Here is an 18,267-nt window from a genome sequence, read left to right as displayed (position 1 = left end):
GACTGGTCCGTATGTACAACGACTCAACTGGAGCTGATGATCGACTCAAAATTTGTATTATGTAATTGAACGCCTCCCGAGGCATACCCGAAATCGCGGCGGCCCGGAACAACCGTGAAATGAGCTCGAATGCACGACCTATTCTTGAGCAGCTAATAATACGCGGAGAATTTACATAGGCAACAAATCCATCTCTTCCAGCTTCTGTTACTTCTTCATATTCTCCTGTGAGAGATCTTCGACCAGTAGAGAAGAGTAGATCAGTCGATTAACCTTTCGCTCAAAGTAGCACGAACCTCTTGATCGAAGTGAGTGAATAACACTTCTCCAGCTCTCCAGGCACTCTCTCGTCTCCGTCGGACTGTCAAAGGTGGGATAGCCCATTTTCCTACAAGGCTCCCGGTCGATCTGGTCCTGGTCCAAATTTGAGGTTAGTTGGTGATGCACATTGTCATCGAGCCGATCGCGAAACATGCCTTCATGAATGGCTTCGTGCGACTGTATGTGACATCGTGCCCTCGGAATGCAGGTATCCGCTTCGTGAGCATGAGAAAAATGTATCGCTCTTCAGTGGTGTGATGCGCGGTCAGATCTACCGACAGGCATGACATAGGTGTGCGCACTCACATGATCAAGGCCATCTAATATACGGCTTGCTGACGTCGGATTAATTGGTCCACTGTACGCACACACAGCCGAAATTTCATTCCGCAATCATTGACTGTCACCAAGGTGCTTGGATAGACCACCACCTCATATTGGGTACTCACATTCCACTCTGAAATGATCATGGAATGGTCGCTTGTTGCTTCCTAACTATGCGGCACGATTGGATGCCTCAAAATGTATGCATTTCAAAATTGGGAATTCTGAACATCCATTTCCTCTCTTGCATGGCCACCTCATGCTGTTGTCCCCCAGCGGAATACATACCAAGTGTGATTGTAAACGCGAGTTTGTTTGAGTGTGTGGGATTAGGCAGAATGGTAGATCTATCGCAGGACAAAATGCAACGCCAAACAACGTTGGAAAGAGTCTCTTCGTCCTGTTTTAGTGGTAGCGTTACTTAAATGGTGCCAATGACTCCAGGATGCAGCTGAAGGCAACATAAGAGAGAGTTGGACATGCTGACTCAAAATGATGACGTCTAAATAATGCATCAGACCGGGCCGGAGATGGTCAAACGTACTCAGAAATATTGGTTCTGTTCAACCACTACTCATGATGGAAACCGACCTGTTGGTAGAACTGCTTATGTGCCTATGTAAGTATTGCTCATGGATTTGATAGTTCAGATGATGACGTACGAGTCGTAATGTCAGAACTAGCAGTCAAACCACTACATCAAATGCTAAACACTATTGTTCCAGACGATACATAAGTAGCTAGGCTAGGGGCGGATTAGATGCAGAAACAATATCAGAAGATGGAAGGGTAGCAGCGTGCGAGATGCATCGACTACTCAGACGACACTACGTATTGCGGGAGCGATCCAGTCTTCGGCAATTATATCATATTATTTAAGAGGTGTTAACGCATAGAAGTTGTCAGTCGATGCATCATTATCCAAGGTGCGGGCGCACCTTATATTATGCATGGGATACACAGCAAGTACTCTGTGGCCGAGCTCAGCGTCAGCAGACGTTCTCGATGTTCATTGCTACTGAGCCTCCTTGACTAGGAGGATCGATTGAATGAATACTAGCATGTAGTGTTATGCCGTAATGCTGAGCGATAGCCTCGCCGACGCAACTTTTCAAGCGCATGACGTGAAGAAAGCCACAGCAGTGCGGCTAATCAATCCGCGGACTCGCTTGGAATGAATGGAAAGCAGCTCAGAAGATAGGCAACGCTTTGAAGGATGTGATAACGCGGGGCTATCATGGGGGACCGTCTTTCCAGTAAGTGAGAGACAGAACGAGGGTACGTGTCGCGGGTGATGATCGCAGGATGCCGGGCGACGACGTCGATGTGACGATCGAATAATCATTTCGGGAGATGCGCGGTCACAACAAGGTGCCCCAGGTCCTTTCGCTGTGTCGAAGCGCGATCGCGAAGCATAGGCGGCGCTTGCAGGAACGACACTTTGGCCTATTTTCAGCACGCGATGGGATAATTGTCGACTCCGGGTCATTCGGATCCAAAGACGAACGTACCCGTGTTGTAAGTGGTCCCTAGACAGGGCCTCTAAAGGTTCGTGTTGTTCGCGCGATCTGCCGCCCGTCGCGGTAAAAGCTCTGTACACCGATGCCGCCTTCGGCCTCGGGCCTAAGGGCGGGAGCAATGCAAACCCCATCCGCGGCACGACTGAAGCAAAACGACCGCGTTGCAGTCAATGGATCAGAAGCGATGAAGACGGCTCGACGTCGCACATACATGTGTAAAGTCCCCTCTGGCAGGTACAAGGCCAGAACAATGAGGCTGATTAAAGGCTCGGGAGGTAGCGTGTTGGCTGCGTATGATCGAGTCTGTGAGAGGAAGGCAAGTCCGACGGTAGCCCGCTCAACAGTCGAGGCCAGGACGGGCATTTCACGATCAACGCGTCACACCTTGGGAACGATGCTCATTGAGAGGGTGAAGCCGAAGTGGAGAGACAGTCTGCCGTCCAAACAGTCCTGATACAAGGCTTCTCGATACTAAAATAGCGACGAATAAATGCGCCGGCGGCTCTTGCGGTGCTGACAGACATTGTTCATCATGACATGCCTGGTGTAGATCAACAGCCGAGGTTCGATCACATTCATCGCAAAGTCCAGGAAGCCAAGCCTGAAGCTCCGCTCAATGCCTTAGAGGCGCGCAATGAGCGATGTGGGTCATAGATATCGAACAACGTGGATTGCTCAGGAGGATTACAAAGATGACTTGTTATTCTCGGCCAGAATGTCCGTCCAAGGGATGGGCTGGACGACCTACTGTGAGTCTGATGAAAATAAGGGCATTGCTGACAAGAGGATATGTCTGTGGCGTACCTCAATGCAGCGAGCTAAAAGTCTGATACTCTCCCTTTGAAGCTCCAGTCGCCTTCGCTGTCAACCCATTTGCCGACGGGCTCTCGCTTCGGCCCGCCCCGCTCGCCCGTAGCGGGATTTGTCTCGCCTACAAACTGAGGCAGGAGTGGCTCCCGCGCGTCTGGGTGCATTGTCAGCTCTGCCTCAGCAGATGCCGCCGGCTGCTGCAGCGGCGCTTGGGCAGTTCTAACGAGCTCTTCGAACTCGCGCTGGGCTGCACGGGGCAGAGAGGGTGGAGAAGGACGGTTGAGGGAATTGCGCTGCGAGTACCAGCGTAGTCTGGAGCTGAACGCGGCTAGTCGAATGCGAGGCAGCAGCATGTGGTCGAGGACGGGGAAAACGTGGTATGGAGGAGACTCAAGTCTAAGAGGCGTAGCGGGTGGGATCGCGTGGGGCAGCACGTGCCGTCAGGTACCTTCGAGCACGTGGACAGGCTTGGCACTGACTGTACATCGGAACGGCCGGGAGAGACGGGAGAATTGCCATAAGAGGACCGGCGGAACAACATCGGAGACGGGTTCCGAGGATTCCGGACGGCGCAGGCCGGAGCGGGCCGCTTGGACGACTGCTAGTCGGGAGGCGAGCAACGCCGCCGACCAGGAGCAGCTGGTCACATTCGCCGCCAGCACCGCCGTCGTTTCAGGCACGCCGCTGCACATGTTCTGGCGGAGCTCGCGGGGCACAGACACGTAGAGAAATAATTGTTGCCGTATATTTCCTGATGAAGCAATCGCGGCCTGTGAGAATCGAGATTGGCCGCGGCGGCGGGGAGACTTTGGCATGGCTCCTAAGCTGAGCCCGAATGCTGCTCAACTCACCTGTCGGACAACGACCCCCAAGCCTGCCTGCTGCGCCCTGCGCCCTGCTCCCCGCCGCCGCCGTCGACGCCCTCGAGCCTTCTTCCCCCGTTCAGCGCATCATCCAGCGCCATGCACGGAGGTCTTGGCTACGAGCGCTCTGCAACCATCATTGACCTCGAGGAACACGCCGCCCCAGACCCTCTCTATTCCACCCCTGGTCCCCCGCGCGTTGCTGACTCCTTCTTCCCCGCTGACCTCTCGCGAGATGACCATCGCTCCAAGAAGCGCAAGATCGAGCGCGCATGCGACTTTTGTCGGAAGCGGAAGACAAAATGCGATGGTCCCAAGATGCTGGATAATGTGTGCACGAATTGCTTGCAGACAGGCAGGAGTTGCACCTATATGTTCGTTTTTTCTCTTGTACTCGCCCACCTTCGGCCAGCTCATGATGTCTTCTACTGCTTCCGACAGTGAGAGCTCGAAACCTCGAGGCCCTCCCAAGGCGTGAGTCCTTTGGTCCTCATCTCAGATCCACCATCTCCTCCCTTACAATCACGATCAGCTATGTAACAGCTCTGGAGGATCGTGTCGAGAAAATAGAAGCGTTGCTTCGCAGAGTGAGTTTCTCTCCCAGGACTTTTGCGTGGCTTGACGGCGTACCGTACTTGTCGTTTCTCAATCGTGTTGTCCGCGTATCTGCTTACGCTCTATCCTACAGCTGAGGCCGGACACAGATTTTACTACCGAACTCGGTCCTCCTGTCGTCCGAGACTCTTGGAAAGCAGACGCACAGATCGCACAGTCGGTCGCTCAGACAGCTTCAACATCATCGACAAACTCCACCGCCGCGCCGTCGAGCAGTCGCAGTCACATATTGCTACCGATGACCACAGCGATCTTGTCGCCTGGTTTTGCGTACCGAGGTCCGGCTGGAGAGCGTGCCGGTGCTTCTTCCGTCAGGCATAAGTCTCCGCGACGATATCGCAAGAAAAGTCAACACCCTGTGGCTGATGGCAGCACGAGTCAAAATGAGGAGGGGTCGTCTGATTCCTCGCTATCCGCGTCCGACCATGAAGATTCCTCTGTTGAACTCAGCCTGGTGCAGGGTATGACACACCTGACAATGCGTGGCCTACAGCCAGCAAATGTCAATGGTAAGCAAGCCATGGACGGACAGTGGAGGTTCCACGGAAAGAGCAGCTCCTTCAAGCTCATAAATGCTACGAGAGAGCTTAAGCAGCGGCACATGGATGAAATGGCGGGGGCATCGTCGCCAGAGTCTCTGGCGTCCGGCTCGAACTCAAATAGTACCCCTGGTCCTGGCTACGCACTCAGGAGGTCCGAGTATTGGTGTTCTTTGCCTGTGAGCTTCCTTGCAGTAAATATTGTCGCATTGTGCTGCCCGCTGACAGGAGTAATCATTCATCCTTAGTGGGAAATTTCATTTGAAGGCGCCGATCGATCGACAACGCCATCCTTCTTGATGTCCCGCTTTCCGCCACTGGATTTAGCAAATGATTTGATACAGATATATTTTGGTGTACACAACACCATATATCCGCTCTTACACCGTCCTACTTTTGACAAACAATGGCGAGAAGAATTGTACAAGACTGACGTCTGGTTCGCTGGTGTTTGCATGGGGCTCTTTGCAGTGGCCAGCCGATGGAGTCACGATCCAAGAGTGCTTCCAGATGATATTGCACAGTCTGCCTCGGACGAATCGCCAGATGGTGTGTGGGGACTGGCAGGTTGGAAGTTTGTTGATGTAGTCCTTGGTGGGTATGCGTTCATTGATCTCTTTTATGTTTACTAATGTCTTTCTTCAAGATGTCCATCGATACCGCCGTAGCTTGTTTCTCCCTGCAAACTTATTCGAAATACAAACTCTTGTGGTACGTACATATACTGCACTAGGGACTTTTCGATATTCTTATCAGCCGATTACGAATTTATTCCGTCGGGATCCTATATAGCTCATGGCAGTATACTTCAGAGGAACTGCTGCTCACAGTGAGTCCTGGACACTTGTTAGCATTGGCATCCGCAAGGCGCAGGACGTTGGTGTACATCGTAGGAAAGTTTATGGGCGAAAACCTACTGTCGAAGAAGAGCTTTGGAAGAGAGCTGTCTGGCATTTAGTTTCGATTGATCGTGTGGGAGCTTTGATGGCCGGCCGGTCATGCTGCTCAGGAGAAGAGGAGTGAGTATCACCGCATCGGGGTCTATACAGAAATTAATAGTTTCAGCAGTTTTGATCTGGAGCTTCCCCTCGAGGTGGACGACGAGTTCTGGGAGGGTGACAGCACGCGAGAACCTTTCCGGCAGCCTCACGGAAAACCTGCTAATGTCACCGCCTTCGTCCACTGGATCAAGTTGAGCCAAATATGCGCATCGACACTAAGAACCCTCGTGAGCCTTTCGTAGTCTGTTTTGTTTGACATTGCCTGACGGTGCTTCTGTAGTATGCGTTAAGCCGTTCTAAGCAGCCGCTCGGGCTCGTAGGGCCACATTGGAGAGAGGAAACCGTTTCGCAACTAAATGAAGCTATGTTGGAATGGATCCACAATGTGCCACCCCACTGTAAGTAATTCGTTGCTGCGGATTATGCGCCCCCCCCTCACTCAGCCTTCGTTTTCAGTGAGATGGCCTCCACCAATGGACAACAACACCTATGCAACACAATCCTCCATGCTATATTTATCCTACTACATGGTTCAAATCACGGTGTATCGACCCTTCATGCCAGCTCCTCGTGTGATTGCACTTGGTGACTATTCCTTGAAGAGGGAACAACCCGACCAGCTCGATGATTCTCTTTCTTCACTATCACTGTGTACAAATGCAGCCAAAGCTGGCGCGCGCATTTTGGAGATAGTACAAGAACGTGGACTCGTTCTGCACACACTTTATGCCCATTATGCTTTCCTTTATTCTGGCGTTTTACTCGTCAATAAATGGACGCAGCTCGGCCGGGAATACGTCCAGAGACATCAGCATTCTCATGGCTACGAAGATGGAAAGCTGTCAACGAACGACGGGCAGACTGAGGAGATCTATGCTTTACTCGACCTTCTGAAAGGTATGTGTGCAAGGTGGGAAGTGGCAAGAGGTGCATGGTAAATACTGTCATTTTATTCTCTTCTCTGAATCCTACTAAGGTACCGACAGTCGATCTATTTCAGAGGCACTTCCGCCGAATTCTGCCCCTGTTTTAAGTAGCATACCGAAGCCACATCTATACGAAGAAGCATCCGCACGTCGGTCCACGGTCTGTAGCTCTGCCGGGCGCAATTTGAGGCTATATTATCCTTCATCTGGTCCTGTGGATGAGCTTCCCGACCGCGTTTACCATCCTGACATTCCTCAGTCCCAACTAATTGCTCCAACTAGCTCACATTCGTATCATCCTTCAATGATTGAATATCAGGACTTTCCACCATACGGTGATTCATCTCACCTTTGGCCATTACACGAGATACCTTCTTCCCGACGTTCCAGCTACGTGCAACCCGATGATTATCTACCTCAAGTACCGTGGTCGGCACCCCATCAACCACCTCGTCGCCAGGACAATGACATTCATGCATACAACGGGCAGGCTCCTGTTGTGGATTATGCGTTTCATCGGCCAACAGACTACCGCGCGAACCCACCACCTCCCGCTGCCACTGACCATTTGCATAATATGAACGTATCTAATCTAGATGCGACAGAGGCACTGCCAGGAGCTCCAACCGCTCACGTCAAGCATGAACGTACCGATGACACCATCCCTTTGCTCTCATATCCAGAACCTGTCACATACGACCACCTTCATGTTTATCGGCATCCTCCACCCTCATTTGCGGCTCCAAATCCTTCAGGGCAATGGGATATGGGCGAACAGCGGTGAGTTGTGGTCCTAGCATTTTGGGGCGTAATTTTGCGCGTTATGCTGACGAGAGAATACATAGTCGTATGCATTGGCCCGGCCACGATCCGTATCTTTCCTCGAGTCGGTAACACGCAGTAGGTGCGGGTTGCGGAAGACGGCCTGCGCGGCGATATTATATGGTGCGAGTTCTGCGCCAAGACAATCTTGGCTCTGGTTGCTCCCCTCTTAGCGCTCACTCTTAGTCTTAGGATGGGCAAATTTCCCTTCATTGGGAGCTTGCCGTCTCGTGTTGTTGTTTTTAGCTCGTGTGTGTTGTAGCTTACATTAATATGTATTGTATTGAGACTCGCTCATGCGACTTGTCGCCGATGTAATTGCATATAGTAATGGGTTATCAGAGTGTGTGGGTATGGCCATGCGCCAAGCGGGATGTTTGGCGTCTCAATCGCCCTCTTGTGTTTGTCTTCATTATTGTCGGTAAAGTCTGAACCGGTTCCTCACCAGCTGCACACTATCCAGTAGTAGACGTGACATATGTCCTGGACATCGGCCATCCATAATCAACATTGTTCTAGCGCAGCAGACCGGAGACGTCCGATGGATTGTTCGGCGATATACAATGGATCTTCTCAGAGCGAATGATCCAATTCAGCTAGCTGCCTTGCTGGGTGGTGGAGCGGGCAACGCTTACCAAATGAGCGCCAAACACTGGCATTCTGTCCGTGAAGGATTAGATGTACGCACGATAGCACGTTGGTATCGAGCGTGTCGCTATCAGAATGATTAGCAGAACAGACGCATCTGTCATGCAGGAAGCTCGAGGAGACACATGTAGCAGAGGGTGCTCAGCGAGACCCCAGATCTTGTCGGCGGACATCTAAGGACATCGGTAAGCGGTATTTTGCGGAGGAGAGTGGATTCTGGGAAGTAAATGCACCCTATCTCACCTTCCTCTGAGGGACGCGTTCTGATGTTACGGCCTGGGAACCATATCAGATTTTATGTGAGCGCTCCAACATGTGAGGCCGCATGTGTGACAGCTGACACCGTTCGTTTATTCGTAACGAGAGGGGATTGCTCGCGGATATGTTACTCATGAGGCCGTGCGTGGTAGGAGTTGGTGATGGCCGTGGTCATTTTGCCAGAAGAAAGACCCGGTTTGTGAAGACACTTCGGCGCTCGATGCATCGCAAATTTCTCGGGCGAGGACGGGGTGCAATGGGCATCGAGGAAGAAACGTGGGTAATGATGACATACAGTCTATGAGCAATGCCATACCTCCCTCTGCATCAGAAGGACACCGTACCACGTCGGAGCCTGAAGACTGTCAATTAGAAGGGAATAATGGATACATCGCGAAGGGTCCAGCAGGGCCCAACACTAGAATTGAATGATGTCACTCACATAACGATGCGGAACGTATAGGTGCCCCGGATACCGGGGGGAGCCCCAGAAGAGAATTGCACCGAGCTGCGCGGCGCGGACATCGTGGAGGCCGGGGCTGGGCCCGAACGCCACTGTCGGAGAGTGCGGGCAGGAGGCCGCGAAAATAATTCGCAATACTAGAGTATTTTGAACGTTCAGCGCAAGCCCTTGTGGTTCTATTCATTCGAAGCTCACTCTTGGAAGTAGCACTACTCACAATATGAGTCATGCGAATTACCGATTCCGGAATTAACAGGACTTAGGGGTTTCATACAGCATCCCTGAGTGTGAGGAATGGTAGGGACCTGTAATTCAGAATAGTCAATCGCGTCCACGAGACTCGAGGAGGGTGCAAAAGCTGCCGCACCGTCCTGCCACAGGCCTTTCAAGTGCATCCGAGTCCGTACTACCGCTCCTCTTTTGGGGCCGTGCCCCATGTGCACGTGATCTAAGCCGACGCTTATGGGTGCCCGTGGGCGCTGTCCGATGTCTTGTGCATGGCACACCAAGTCGAGTACTTGAACTTCGTGCGGGAAAGCGGCGGCAACCCTGACCTTCCCACTTTGTCCTGCACGAAAACATCTATCTCGATAGGCTCTACGGTATATCATACTGTTCAATTTAGGAACGCCTTCAATTCGGCTATGCTTTCTACTAGTAATTTAAAAGTCGTATCACGGATTGCGTTCCTGATGCGCTCACTGTCAAGGTATGTGTTTCGTCTGAAGTTGATCAACGGTCAGCCTCAGACATCATGCCGCTGAGCAATTTCAGATCCTTTTATTTTGACGGTTGATTTTACGTCGTCCGTTTAATTATGAACGCAAGGCGTCTGTGCAAATCATGGCAGCAAGTTGTACGTGACACAATTTGCACCAGCCAAAGTACAGGTATTGCATTTCTTACACGGGTGACTGCAATATTAAATATGCATGGTATCAGAACTTTCGCGAAGATCTATCCGATTCTCTATTATTGATAGTGAGCATCCTGGACTATGCATGATTCCATTTTCAAATCCTCTCAATAACACAACGCGTACTGAGGTCGCTAACCGCCAGCGCCCATATTCTCCTTGTACTAGTTACGCCGCACGATCAACTTTGTTGCGTGCATCCCTGCACGAAACCGGAAACTGTCTTCATGCGAGTAGTATTATTCCTGTTTCTACTATGATTCATCATGCTGAACATGGGCATTGACTTGTCCTTATATGACAAGTTCGCGCCACGATGCTATTGCCGACCGCAACATCGGAACCAGTCGGCTCTTTGCTCAGCGCAGGCCAGACACGGAGCTTACATACGCTTAGCGCGACCCATCTGAATCTTATTCGCCAGCAGTCTCGTGAAGTACGTACGCCAATTTGACGCGATAGACTAGTCCGCGAGCAGACGGCGGCCGCGATCATGACGCATCGACGTCGACATTACTGAGGTAAATGCCTATACAACATTCGTGTTGGTGACAGACTTGACGTCAACAAATGCAGCCATCTTTTTACTAGAAGGTCAGGGAAGTCTATCAGAACAGATTATGACTACTGTCATGTGCGTTTGTGCAATGTTGCGGCCAATTATGAAAACTCCGAAATGACTGCCTCACCTGTCGAGAAGAGACTTATCCTCGGTACTCAAAGACTTCCAAAGGCATTTGATTTTCTACTGAGAGATGAGGCGAGCCTACGCCGAATGGAACAAGGAGTACCGGGAGCGCGCAGCTGATCAGCTATGTACGGCTTTTCTGTTCAGGCTAATAACATACCGCTTATAGATTGCTACATACCAGTCCGTATCTTCGCACGAGCCTTCGGGCATGAGGGTTCAATATTCAATGTTAACCAGGACAAGCATCCCGTGAACCACGACGTTTACCAACCATGCACATAATAGCGGTAACTTCGTGTAGGCAAAGATCCGCAGGAAGACCCACTCGCACTACTGAACTTAATCATGTATCTACTATTGAGACAGAGGTATTTTGTTACTACACTAGAACTCTTACGGTACTGAGCATACTGAGATGTCCGCGATCGGTAACTGAACATACATAAAGTTTACGGGATTCTCATTCGCCCCCCTGAGCATTCGTCTTCTTCGCCGCTGTAGCCAATCTCGTCTTCACAACCTCTTCGGCACTTTCCCAAATGCTCGGGCCGCCCCTCACCGCGGTCTCCCATTGGCGAACCACGGAGGCAGGTGCGCTCTCAGCCACGATTCGAAGTGTGGATCCGCCCGTTTGCACGACTGCCTTATTGATCAACTCCACGGTGGCGTCCGTAGATGAGCGATCCGCGGTGCTGCCCAGCACTTGGATGAGAATGAGCTGGAAGCGGGGTGGAGCGGCTTTGGAGGAAGGGCTACTGCCCAACAACAGCAGCTGCTGTAGTGCCGACAGAATAGCATCGGCGGGCATCTTGGGCGAGTAACGGTAGACAATGGCGAGATGCGTGAGCGCGGAGAGGCCTATGAGACGCTCCCAGCCCGAATCACTCGGGCTGCCTGTCCCGAGGGCGAGCCCAAAAGGCGCGTTCGGGTCACCAGCGTCGCACGAAGTGAGATGAATGCGCAAATGTGTGACAGAGGGTCCAACGAGGGCGGTGTCCCATCCGTCGCGGCAGGACAACCCAAGGAGGTGCTGCTCGCGCGATCTTTGGAGCGCTTGGAGCGCGTCGCACCCGCGGACCTGCTTGTATCCGGGGAGATGGAAGCCGCACGCAAGGCTCTGCACGTCGCGACACGCGCTGAGCACACGGTCGATGCTCTGGACGGGGCCGAGCGCGAATATGCCGAGGTGTTTGACACGGGTGCGCACAAAGTCGGCGGGCTTGTGGGAGATGGCGGAGAGGAAGGAGCGCAGGTCGCGTGCGGAGGACAGGACGACGGTCCGGTAGAGGATAGGGTCGGTCCAGTGGTGTACGGCGGAGGAGACGAGGCTCAGCGCGCGAGCAGTGATGATGTCCGCGACGGCGGCATGCTCGAAAATGTCTCGGAGGAGCTCCGTGGGGAGGTTGGAGAATACGAGGGGTGCGTCGGCGGACATGGGTGGGCTGATAGCAACTCGTAGCGACGACAGGAGCGAGGTGGAGCAGAGTGTGGCTGGACGCACCTGTGGTCTGAGGGAGAACTTTTATAGACGGTGGATGCGAGGAGTCGGATCCACCGCTGCTCTGCGGTCATGCCACCAGTCGCATAAAGCAAATCTAGGGTGCTTCGGCATGGACAAGGAAGCGCATATCAGTGCAGCATCTACGCCCCACTTGGTGGCGCACGGCTGCGGGTGGAAAGGGTGCTGCAGGCTGCTGTGTGCGCGGAGACGACAGTGACGAGGGCGGGCGCAGTGTCGGTGGCATTGTGGACGGTGATCACGGCCGCTGTGGGCGAGGGCAGGGACGGCGAGCGAGTCTATCGTCGAGGCGGACGCGAAACTTCGCCAGCTCGCGGTTTCCTTTTCCGATCCTCCCAGGACATTTCCGACTCTCTCGGTCGAAAAAGGCATATCTCCGTCGACATAACCCCGTTTCCACATCCATCTATCCATCACCCGTGCGGCAGATTGCTTTCTGCTTCAGAACTTAAAACTTCTCTACATACTTGTTGCTGTAACATCTCAATGCCGATGCTGCTTACTATCTATCTATCGCGTTCGAGCTTGTATGTAGGTTACTGATACACCAATAATAATACGACAGACCAGGGTACCGTTCTCACTGTGCGCTCTGCGACTGCGATGAATTCGACACCTCTGCTGCCGAAGGCGTCCCACTCCTCGCTCCAGTGGCGCCGGCCGCATTCCCCTTTGCCCCTCTTGACGTCAGCGCGTTCAAAATCACCGCCAGCCCACTCATCTGCGATGGCTGAAGAGATCCGACGTTGATTTCCAGATACATCATCGTCCCGTTCTGTGACCGGAGCACCGCTGCCGGCTGTGGCTGCCCAGGGGGCGGCAACGACTGCACAGGCACAGGTTCCAAGTTTATGGATTTCAGGGCTTCCAGGGATGTCAAGGGCAACTGCACCGGGATAGCGGATGTTACAGATCCCGCCCCCGGTCGAGTCGCTGGCGGCGTAGACGCGGCGACGGATGTCGTAGTTGTCGCGCGAGTGTCAGCAACAGAATACGATGACGTCGCCGTCTGCGCCGCAGGTGCGTAAGCCGCGCCAGCATATGGGTTCGCCGGGACGCCCGGATATGTCGTTGGCGCGGCTTGAAATGCTGGACTAAAGGTGTAGTGTGACGCTCCGTATGCCTGCGCATATGGGTATGAATATCCTCGATACTGCGTCGCGTACGTTGCAGGGGTCGTGTTTGCTGTCCGATAATAGGAGGCTGGTCGCGGATTAGCTGCTTGCGCCGCCGCTCGCTTTTCGCGCTCCAGCTTATCCAACTCCGCACGTGCCGCACGAAGCTCGGTGGTTGCATTCGCCGTCTCGGTGCGTTCGCCATCCAACACGGCCTGCGCCAAAATGTATGCTTGATCATCAGGGGACGGTCGCTGTATGTATCAAGCGTGTTAATGCCACGCGCCTCAGCACAGCGTCACCACTGACCTTGCCCGATTGTGTCCGGGCGCGCCTGAAGCGTTCTTCGAGCGCCCTGCGCCGTCGCCAACAGTCCAGCGCAAACTTTGTCTCTATAATATTGGAAATTATCGAGTGTAAACGCTCATACGTAGACGATGGAGGAAAAGTGGGCGCACCAGCAATGTCTTCACGCAATAGATCCTCCTCCGTGGCCTTCCGTTTCCCCTTGCGCGAGGGAAAGACGCGCTGAGACGTGAGACCAGCCAAGTCTTCCTGGGGATGTTGAAAAACGTGGTACGGGAGCAAGCGCTTCACGACATCCGCCGCATCGGCGAAGGGCGCATCCACGTCAGGATATAGCACCGAATCGTGGTCTGCAGCCAGACGTTCCGCAACGCTGGATCACACAAGTAAATCACACGGACAATACAATGAGCAATACCAGGTGCGTACCGGGCGGCCGTCTGCAGCATTAGCGTCGCGTCCTCCGTCGTCCGGGCATTGATCGAGGCACGTTTTTTCACCCTGGAAACAACCTCATCCATATCCGCCTCGACCCTCGAACGAGCAGCGCGCGATGCCCGGCAGTCGTTCTGATCCACGTCTCCATCTACTGTAATGAGCTCCTGGTCCGGTGTGGATGTCGACGCAACCGCAGGGGCAGCCGTCTCAGGGGCCGGCGTCGCATTATCAGAGCCGATCCCTTGAGAGAGATATCGAGCAGTATCGTTAGCATGCGGTTGTAATGGCAATTCCGCAGGCGTAGCAGAGGGAAAAGAAGAGACTGAGCCTGGCAGGATATTCGACATCTCAGCTTTGGCGGATTTGTTTGTTTTGCTCCGTTTACCCCGTCGCGCGAGCGTGACCGCGTGATCGTGGTAATGTGGCGGCTGTGGCCGACACGTATTACGTAACACTAACTCAATTCAGGGCAGACACCGAGGCGCTCACGACATGCATTGGGCGGCTAAGGTTACTTCAATTTGATAATAGCACAAACAAGTCACTTTGGCTGCTACAGCATGGGTGCAGAACGAGACCCTTCCATGACTCATACTACATGGGGGAACATGGACCGTCGAAGCACGGTCACGTCGCCCCCGCGGGTGCCTCAGAAGGTGCTCCAGCAACCTGGTCCTCGGGTTTTTCACTTGAGGCCGATGCAGCATCTAGCGCCATCTGGGCTAACGCGGCTTTCACCTTTTTTAGTAAATCCGTGGCTTGTCCAACTTCTTCGGCATTACTGGAAGCTATTGTCTCCAGATAGTCCTTCGCCAGGGCGACATCACCCCCACCATGCATGAGGTGGAAGCGCGCAACGTAGACGCCAGACCTGGAATAATCCGAGACGGGCTTGTCTGTCGAACAAGGCAAAAGCAGAACGACAGGGTTCGTCAGAAGTGAGTCAGAACAGAAGTCACGGATCGGATCAGCATGGACGTGAGAGGACCGGCGAGACGCGAACTCAACTTGCAGCACGACACACCTCGACGACACGCCGGTGATACGCGGTGGCTTCAGCAAACTCGTCCAGGTCGTTGTGGAGCTTTGCCAACTTGAGGTGGATGGTCGTTTCGTGGGGATCCGCACCAATCAGCGCGCGCTTCAAGCATTCAATGGCTTCTCGCGGCCTGCCAGGACACGTACGTACAAGCGGACGACGGGCGATATGCCGATTCCTATCAACCGGATATCAAAATTGGCGATGGTGAAAACGGCCTACCGTCCCATTTCCTCGTAGCAGATACCTTGCGCTTGCCAGATCCGAACATCGTAAGGCCTATGATGCGGCAACATTGTCCATAATGAGCGGAGTGTGGATCCAGGAGAGAAGCGATAACAGAGAGGGGTAGAATATTAAGGGTCCTACCGTAAAGCCGTCGCATGTTGATAATAGTGGAGAGCATATTGATGCATGCTCAAGAGCTCATAGGCTTGTCCCAGGCCGTACCATGCCCGATAATCCTTCCGGTTTACGTCTAGGCCGTCGGAAAATCGATGTGCGCGATTAGCAGCCGTCTCTGACATTGACAGTCTTTCCAGGCTAGCCGTAACTTACCGACAGCTTTTCGATACGCCTCTATGGCTGCATGAGAATTTTTCATCTCCACATACTCATGTCCCATCAACGTCCAAGCTGATAAATATGTTCGATCCAATTGGGTGGCGCGTCTGAAATATTTGATGGCTTTCTCATGCTCGTTACGGAGCGAGTAATAGTTGCCTGTCGGTGAGCAACCCGTTGAGTGATACAAACGCGATCCCAACCTACAGAGAAAGACACGCATACCGATCAAACAGCACACCTCTGGTCGGTCTTTGTCGATCACTGTAAATTCATGAGCAATTTTGGACAAGGTCATCTGGTCCTCTGTGACATAGAGGATGTTAGAGTAGATATCAATATCGTCTATCCGGTAAGGGTCGATGGCCAGGACTTTAGTGAACTGGACTGCTGCTTCTTTGAAGTCTGATAAACGATGAGACACAGCCGACCGCATGAACATGAGGCATACCGTGCATGTGATACAGCACATTGGCGCGAAGAGACATGACCCACAAACTCCGAGGAAAGAGGTGCTCCGAAAGCAGCCGATCGCAGAGCCCCAGTTCGTTGTCGGTTGGGCTGTGGAGCGTATTCAGAGTCTTCACTTGGAACATTTGGACCAGCGGATGTGTCGGAGGGAGCGGCAACAACGGCAACAGAGAGGATAACTGTTAACACGTGAGGCCATGTATGCATCAACATCGTCGATACCAACCTCTTCTCCGTCACCTAAGCATTCCCCCAGGACGGCCCACGTTGACCAGTTCCAAGGATATGCTGCGATTGACAAGAGGGCGCTTTCGATGGCCTCTTCTCTTCGGGATAGTCGGCAGAGGAAGAGCGCCTTCCTGGACGTTACGGAGGTCACCAAAATATCCCGCTTGCTGATAGCGGTTTGGCGACATACAAAAAGAGGAGAAACGGGTCGATCGAATTCTGCACCATCTGCAGCAGGTCGAGCAAGGAGGTGTTAACGGGCAGCGGGGGCTGGAACCGTGTCTCTACGACCAGAGTGTTCTAAAGAGCCATCGCAAGAAAGAAGAGTAGACCGCCGGCTTACTGTCGAGCTGATACCAATCTTTCAGCGCCTGCTTCTCGCTTGCCTTGTGCCGCGCCGGTCAATGTTTGTCCCAGAACGGAATGAGCGGAGCGTACCAGATATTGGCTGTAAACGCTCAGAAACCGGGCCTTTGAGCTCCGGCATGGCTTCAGCCAGTGCACGGCCCGTATGAAGTCCTTGCCGTCGATGAGGGCGCGGGCGGTGGCTATGTAGTCTGCGTCGTGTGCCTCCCACTCTGACTCTTCTTTACGGACGTCCTCCGGCAAGGCGCATAGGGCAGGCGCGTGGGGATGTCTTGGCTGTGCTATGATTTCTGGAGCGTGAGAGGTGGGAGCCGGAGGGCGCGGCGAGCGGGGTCTCGCAGGCGTTGAAGTGTGGATCGCGGGCGACTGTGGCTGCCTCTTCGCGAGCGGGACCGATAGGAGCAGCTCCGCCGCCCTAAGAAGTGAGGTATGTGAAAGCGAACGGAGCTCGGGGTCGCGTACACACCATTTGGACGCGTAGGACAGACCTCTCTGGCTGCAGTCGCGCGCAGCATCCCTCAGAGCAGCCACGGTCTCGGCATCAACGGTGGAAAACGACATCGGTTCAGGCCCGGTACGTATCTCCGCTGCAACTGCGCGGTTAATAGAGAAGAGAATGATACGGATTATTCAGGAGAAGGCGGAGCACGGCTGGGAGTGACAAAGGAGAGTGTCGGAGAGCGCGGTCAGTGGACGCGCGGGCGGCGGTGAACTTGAGTTGCCATAAAGGGCAGACGCCAAGTGGACTTGAGTCTTGGGCCGGGCGTCTGCCAGCGTTAGAACTTTGAGAGTGCAGCAGCAGGCCCAAGCGGTGACACCGCCTGCCGTCCTTCTCCCTCCCTCCCTGGCCGCTGCACACTGCTCCAGACCAGACGCCTCCGACCCAAGATTATCTGGCGGATGCCCGAGACGACTGCGACCCTTGTCCGAAACGGCGCCTGAAGCCTGGCCCTTGTGTGCCCTGCAGCTGCCCGTGCTTCACTTACGCCTGACATGCTCTCTTGGCTTCTATCTGGTATCGCCATCCTCTCGTGCTTGCTCTTACGTATTTATTTTCTCCTTTCCGCCCCGCGAAACAAGCCGCGCCGACAGTCCTCCGACACATGCAGCCTCGCGGTCTTTCTGGGTTCTGGTGCGCATGAGCACCTCGTCCTCCGTCCTTCCTGCTGAAACCCGTCTCCCAGGAGGCCACACGAGCGAGGCCCTGCTCCTCCTCGCCTCGCTCGATTTCACCCGCTACTCCCCCCGCACCTACATGATCAGCGAGGGCGACACGCTCAGCGCCCACAAGGCAGTCGCTCTCGAGGCTGCTAAAGCCGCCGACCGCGCGCTCTCACCCGTACGTGCACGCACGCCGCCGCCCCAGCCCACAATAACCCCTCGGCTCCACAGCGACCATCAGATCCACCGTTCAGCATTCTCACCATCCCACGCGCGCGCAGGGTCCACCAGCCGCTCGCGACGACCCCCTTCACCGCCGCGCGCTCGCTCCTCGCGTGCGTGC

The 18,267-nt window shown here is 53.8% G+C and overlaps 6 protein-coding genes across 6 annotated transcripts; 1 reads left to right on the top strand and 5 right to left on the bottom strand.

The window, feature by feature from the left end:
• Positions 1–2,174: 2,174 nt before the first annotated feature.
• FIBRA_03161 (uncharacterized protein) lies at positions 2,175–2,528 on the bottom strand (the record flags this gene model as incomplete). The annotated part of the gene is made up of 2 exons (XM_012325006.1): positions 2,175–2,307; positions 2,377–2,528. The coding sequence occupies 2 exons, from the start codon at positions 2,526–2,528 to the stop codon at positions 2,175–2,177; spliced, it is 285 nt and encodes a 94-aa protein (XP_012180396.1).
• Positions 2,529–2,983: 455 nt separating this feature from the next.
• On the bottom strand, positions 2,984–3,790 carry FIBRA_03160 (uncharacterized protein; the record flags this gene model as incomplete). The annotated part of the gene is made up of 2 exons (XM_012325005.1): positions 2,984–3,303; positions 3,424–3,790. The coding sequence occupies 2 exons, from the start codon at positions 3,788–3,790 to the stop codon at positions 2,984–2,986; spliced, it is 687 nt and encodes a 228-aa protein (XP_012180395.1).
• A 147-nt stretch (positions 3,791–3,937) lies between these two features.
• FIBRA_03159 (uncharacterized protein) lies at positions 3,938–7,703 on the top strand (the record flags this gene model as incomplete). The annotated part of the gene is made up of 11 exons (XM_012325004.1): positions 3,938–4,212; positions 4,280–4,312; positions 4,371–4,425; positions 4,527–5,186; positions 5,241–5,586; positions 5,639–5,703; positions 5,785–6,011; positions 6,061–6,220; positions 6,274–6,391; positions 6,450–6,890; positions 6,970–7,703. 11 exons carry the CDS (start codon positions 3,938–3,940, stop codon positions 7,701–7,703), a joined length of 3,114 nt encoding a protein of 1,037 aa, XP_012180394.1.
• Positions 7,704–11,177: 3,474 nt separating this feature from the next.
• Positions 11,178–12,152, bottom strand: FIBRA_03158 (uncharacterized protein; the record flags this gene model as incomplete). The annotated part of the gene is made up of 1 exon (XM_012325003.1): positions 11,178–12,152. The coding sequence occupies one exon, from the start codon at positions 12,150–12,152 to the stop codon at positions 11,178–11,180; it is 975 nt and encodes a 324-aa protein (XP_012180393.1).
• Positions 12,153–12,816: 664 nt separating this feature from the next.
• Positions 12,817–14,442, bottom strand: FIBRA_03157 (uncharacterized protein; the record flags this gene model as incomplete). The annotated part of the gene is made up of 3 exons (XM_012325002.1): positions 12,817–13,605; positions 13,661–14,030; positions 14,087–14,442. The coding sequence occupies 3 exons, from the start codon at positions 14,440–14,442 to the stop codon at positions 12,817–12,819; spliced, it is 1,515 nt and encodes a 504-aa protein (XP_012180392.1).
• Positions 14,443–14,722: 280 nt separating this feature from the next.
• FIBRA_03156 (uncharacterized protein) lies at positions 14,723–17,324 on the bottom strand (the record flags this gene model as incomplete). Its single annotated transcript, XM_012325001.1, has 9 exons — positions 14,723–14,991; positions 15,693–15,857; positions 15,906–16,103; positions 16,150–16,348; positions 16,396–16,528; positions 16,588–16,681; positions 16,741–16,783; positions 16,836–17,178; positions 17,230–17,324. The coding sequence occupies 9 exons, from the start codon at positions 17,322–17,324 to the stop codon at positions 14,723–14,725; spliced, it is 1,539 nt and encodes a 512-aa protein (XP_012180391.1).
• Between the last annotated feature and the right edge of the window lie 943 nt (positions 17,325–18,267).

The sequence above is a fragment of the Fibroporia radiculosa genome, assembly GCF_000313525.1.
Source record: "Fibroporia radiculosa TFFH 294 genomic supercontigs, scaffold1727, whole genome shotgun sequence".
NCBI classification, from domain to species: Eukaryota; Fungi; Basidiomycota; class Agaricomycetes; order Polyporales; family Fibroporiaceae; genus Fibroporia; species Fibroporia radiculosa.
Note: the sequence above shows the minus strand (reverse complement) of the source record. Positions and strands in the feature narration are given on the sequence as shown.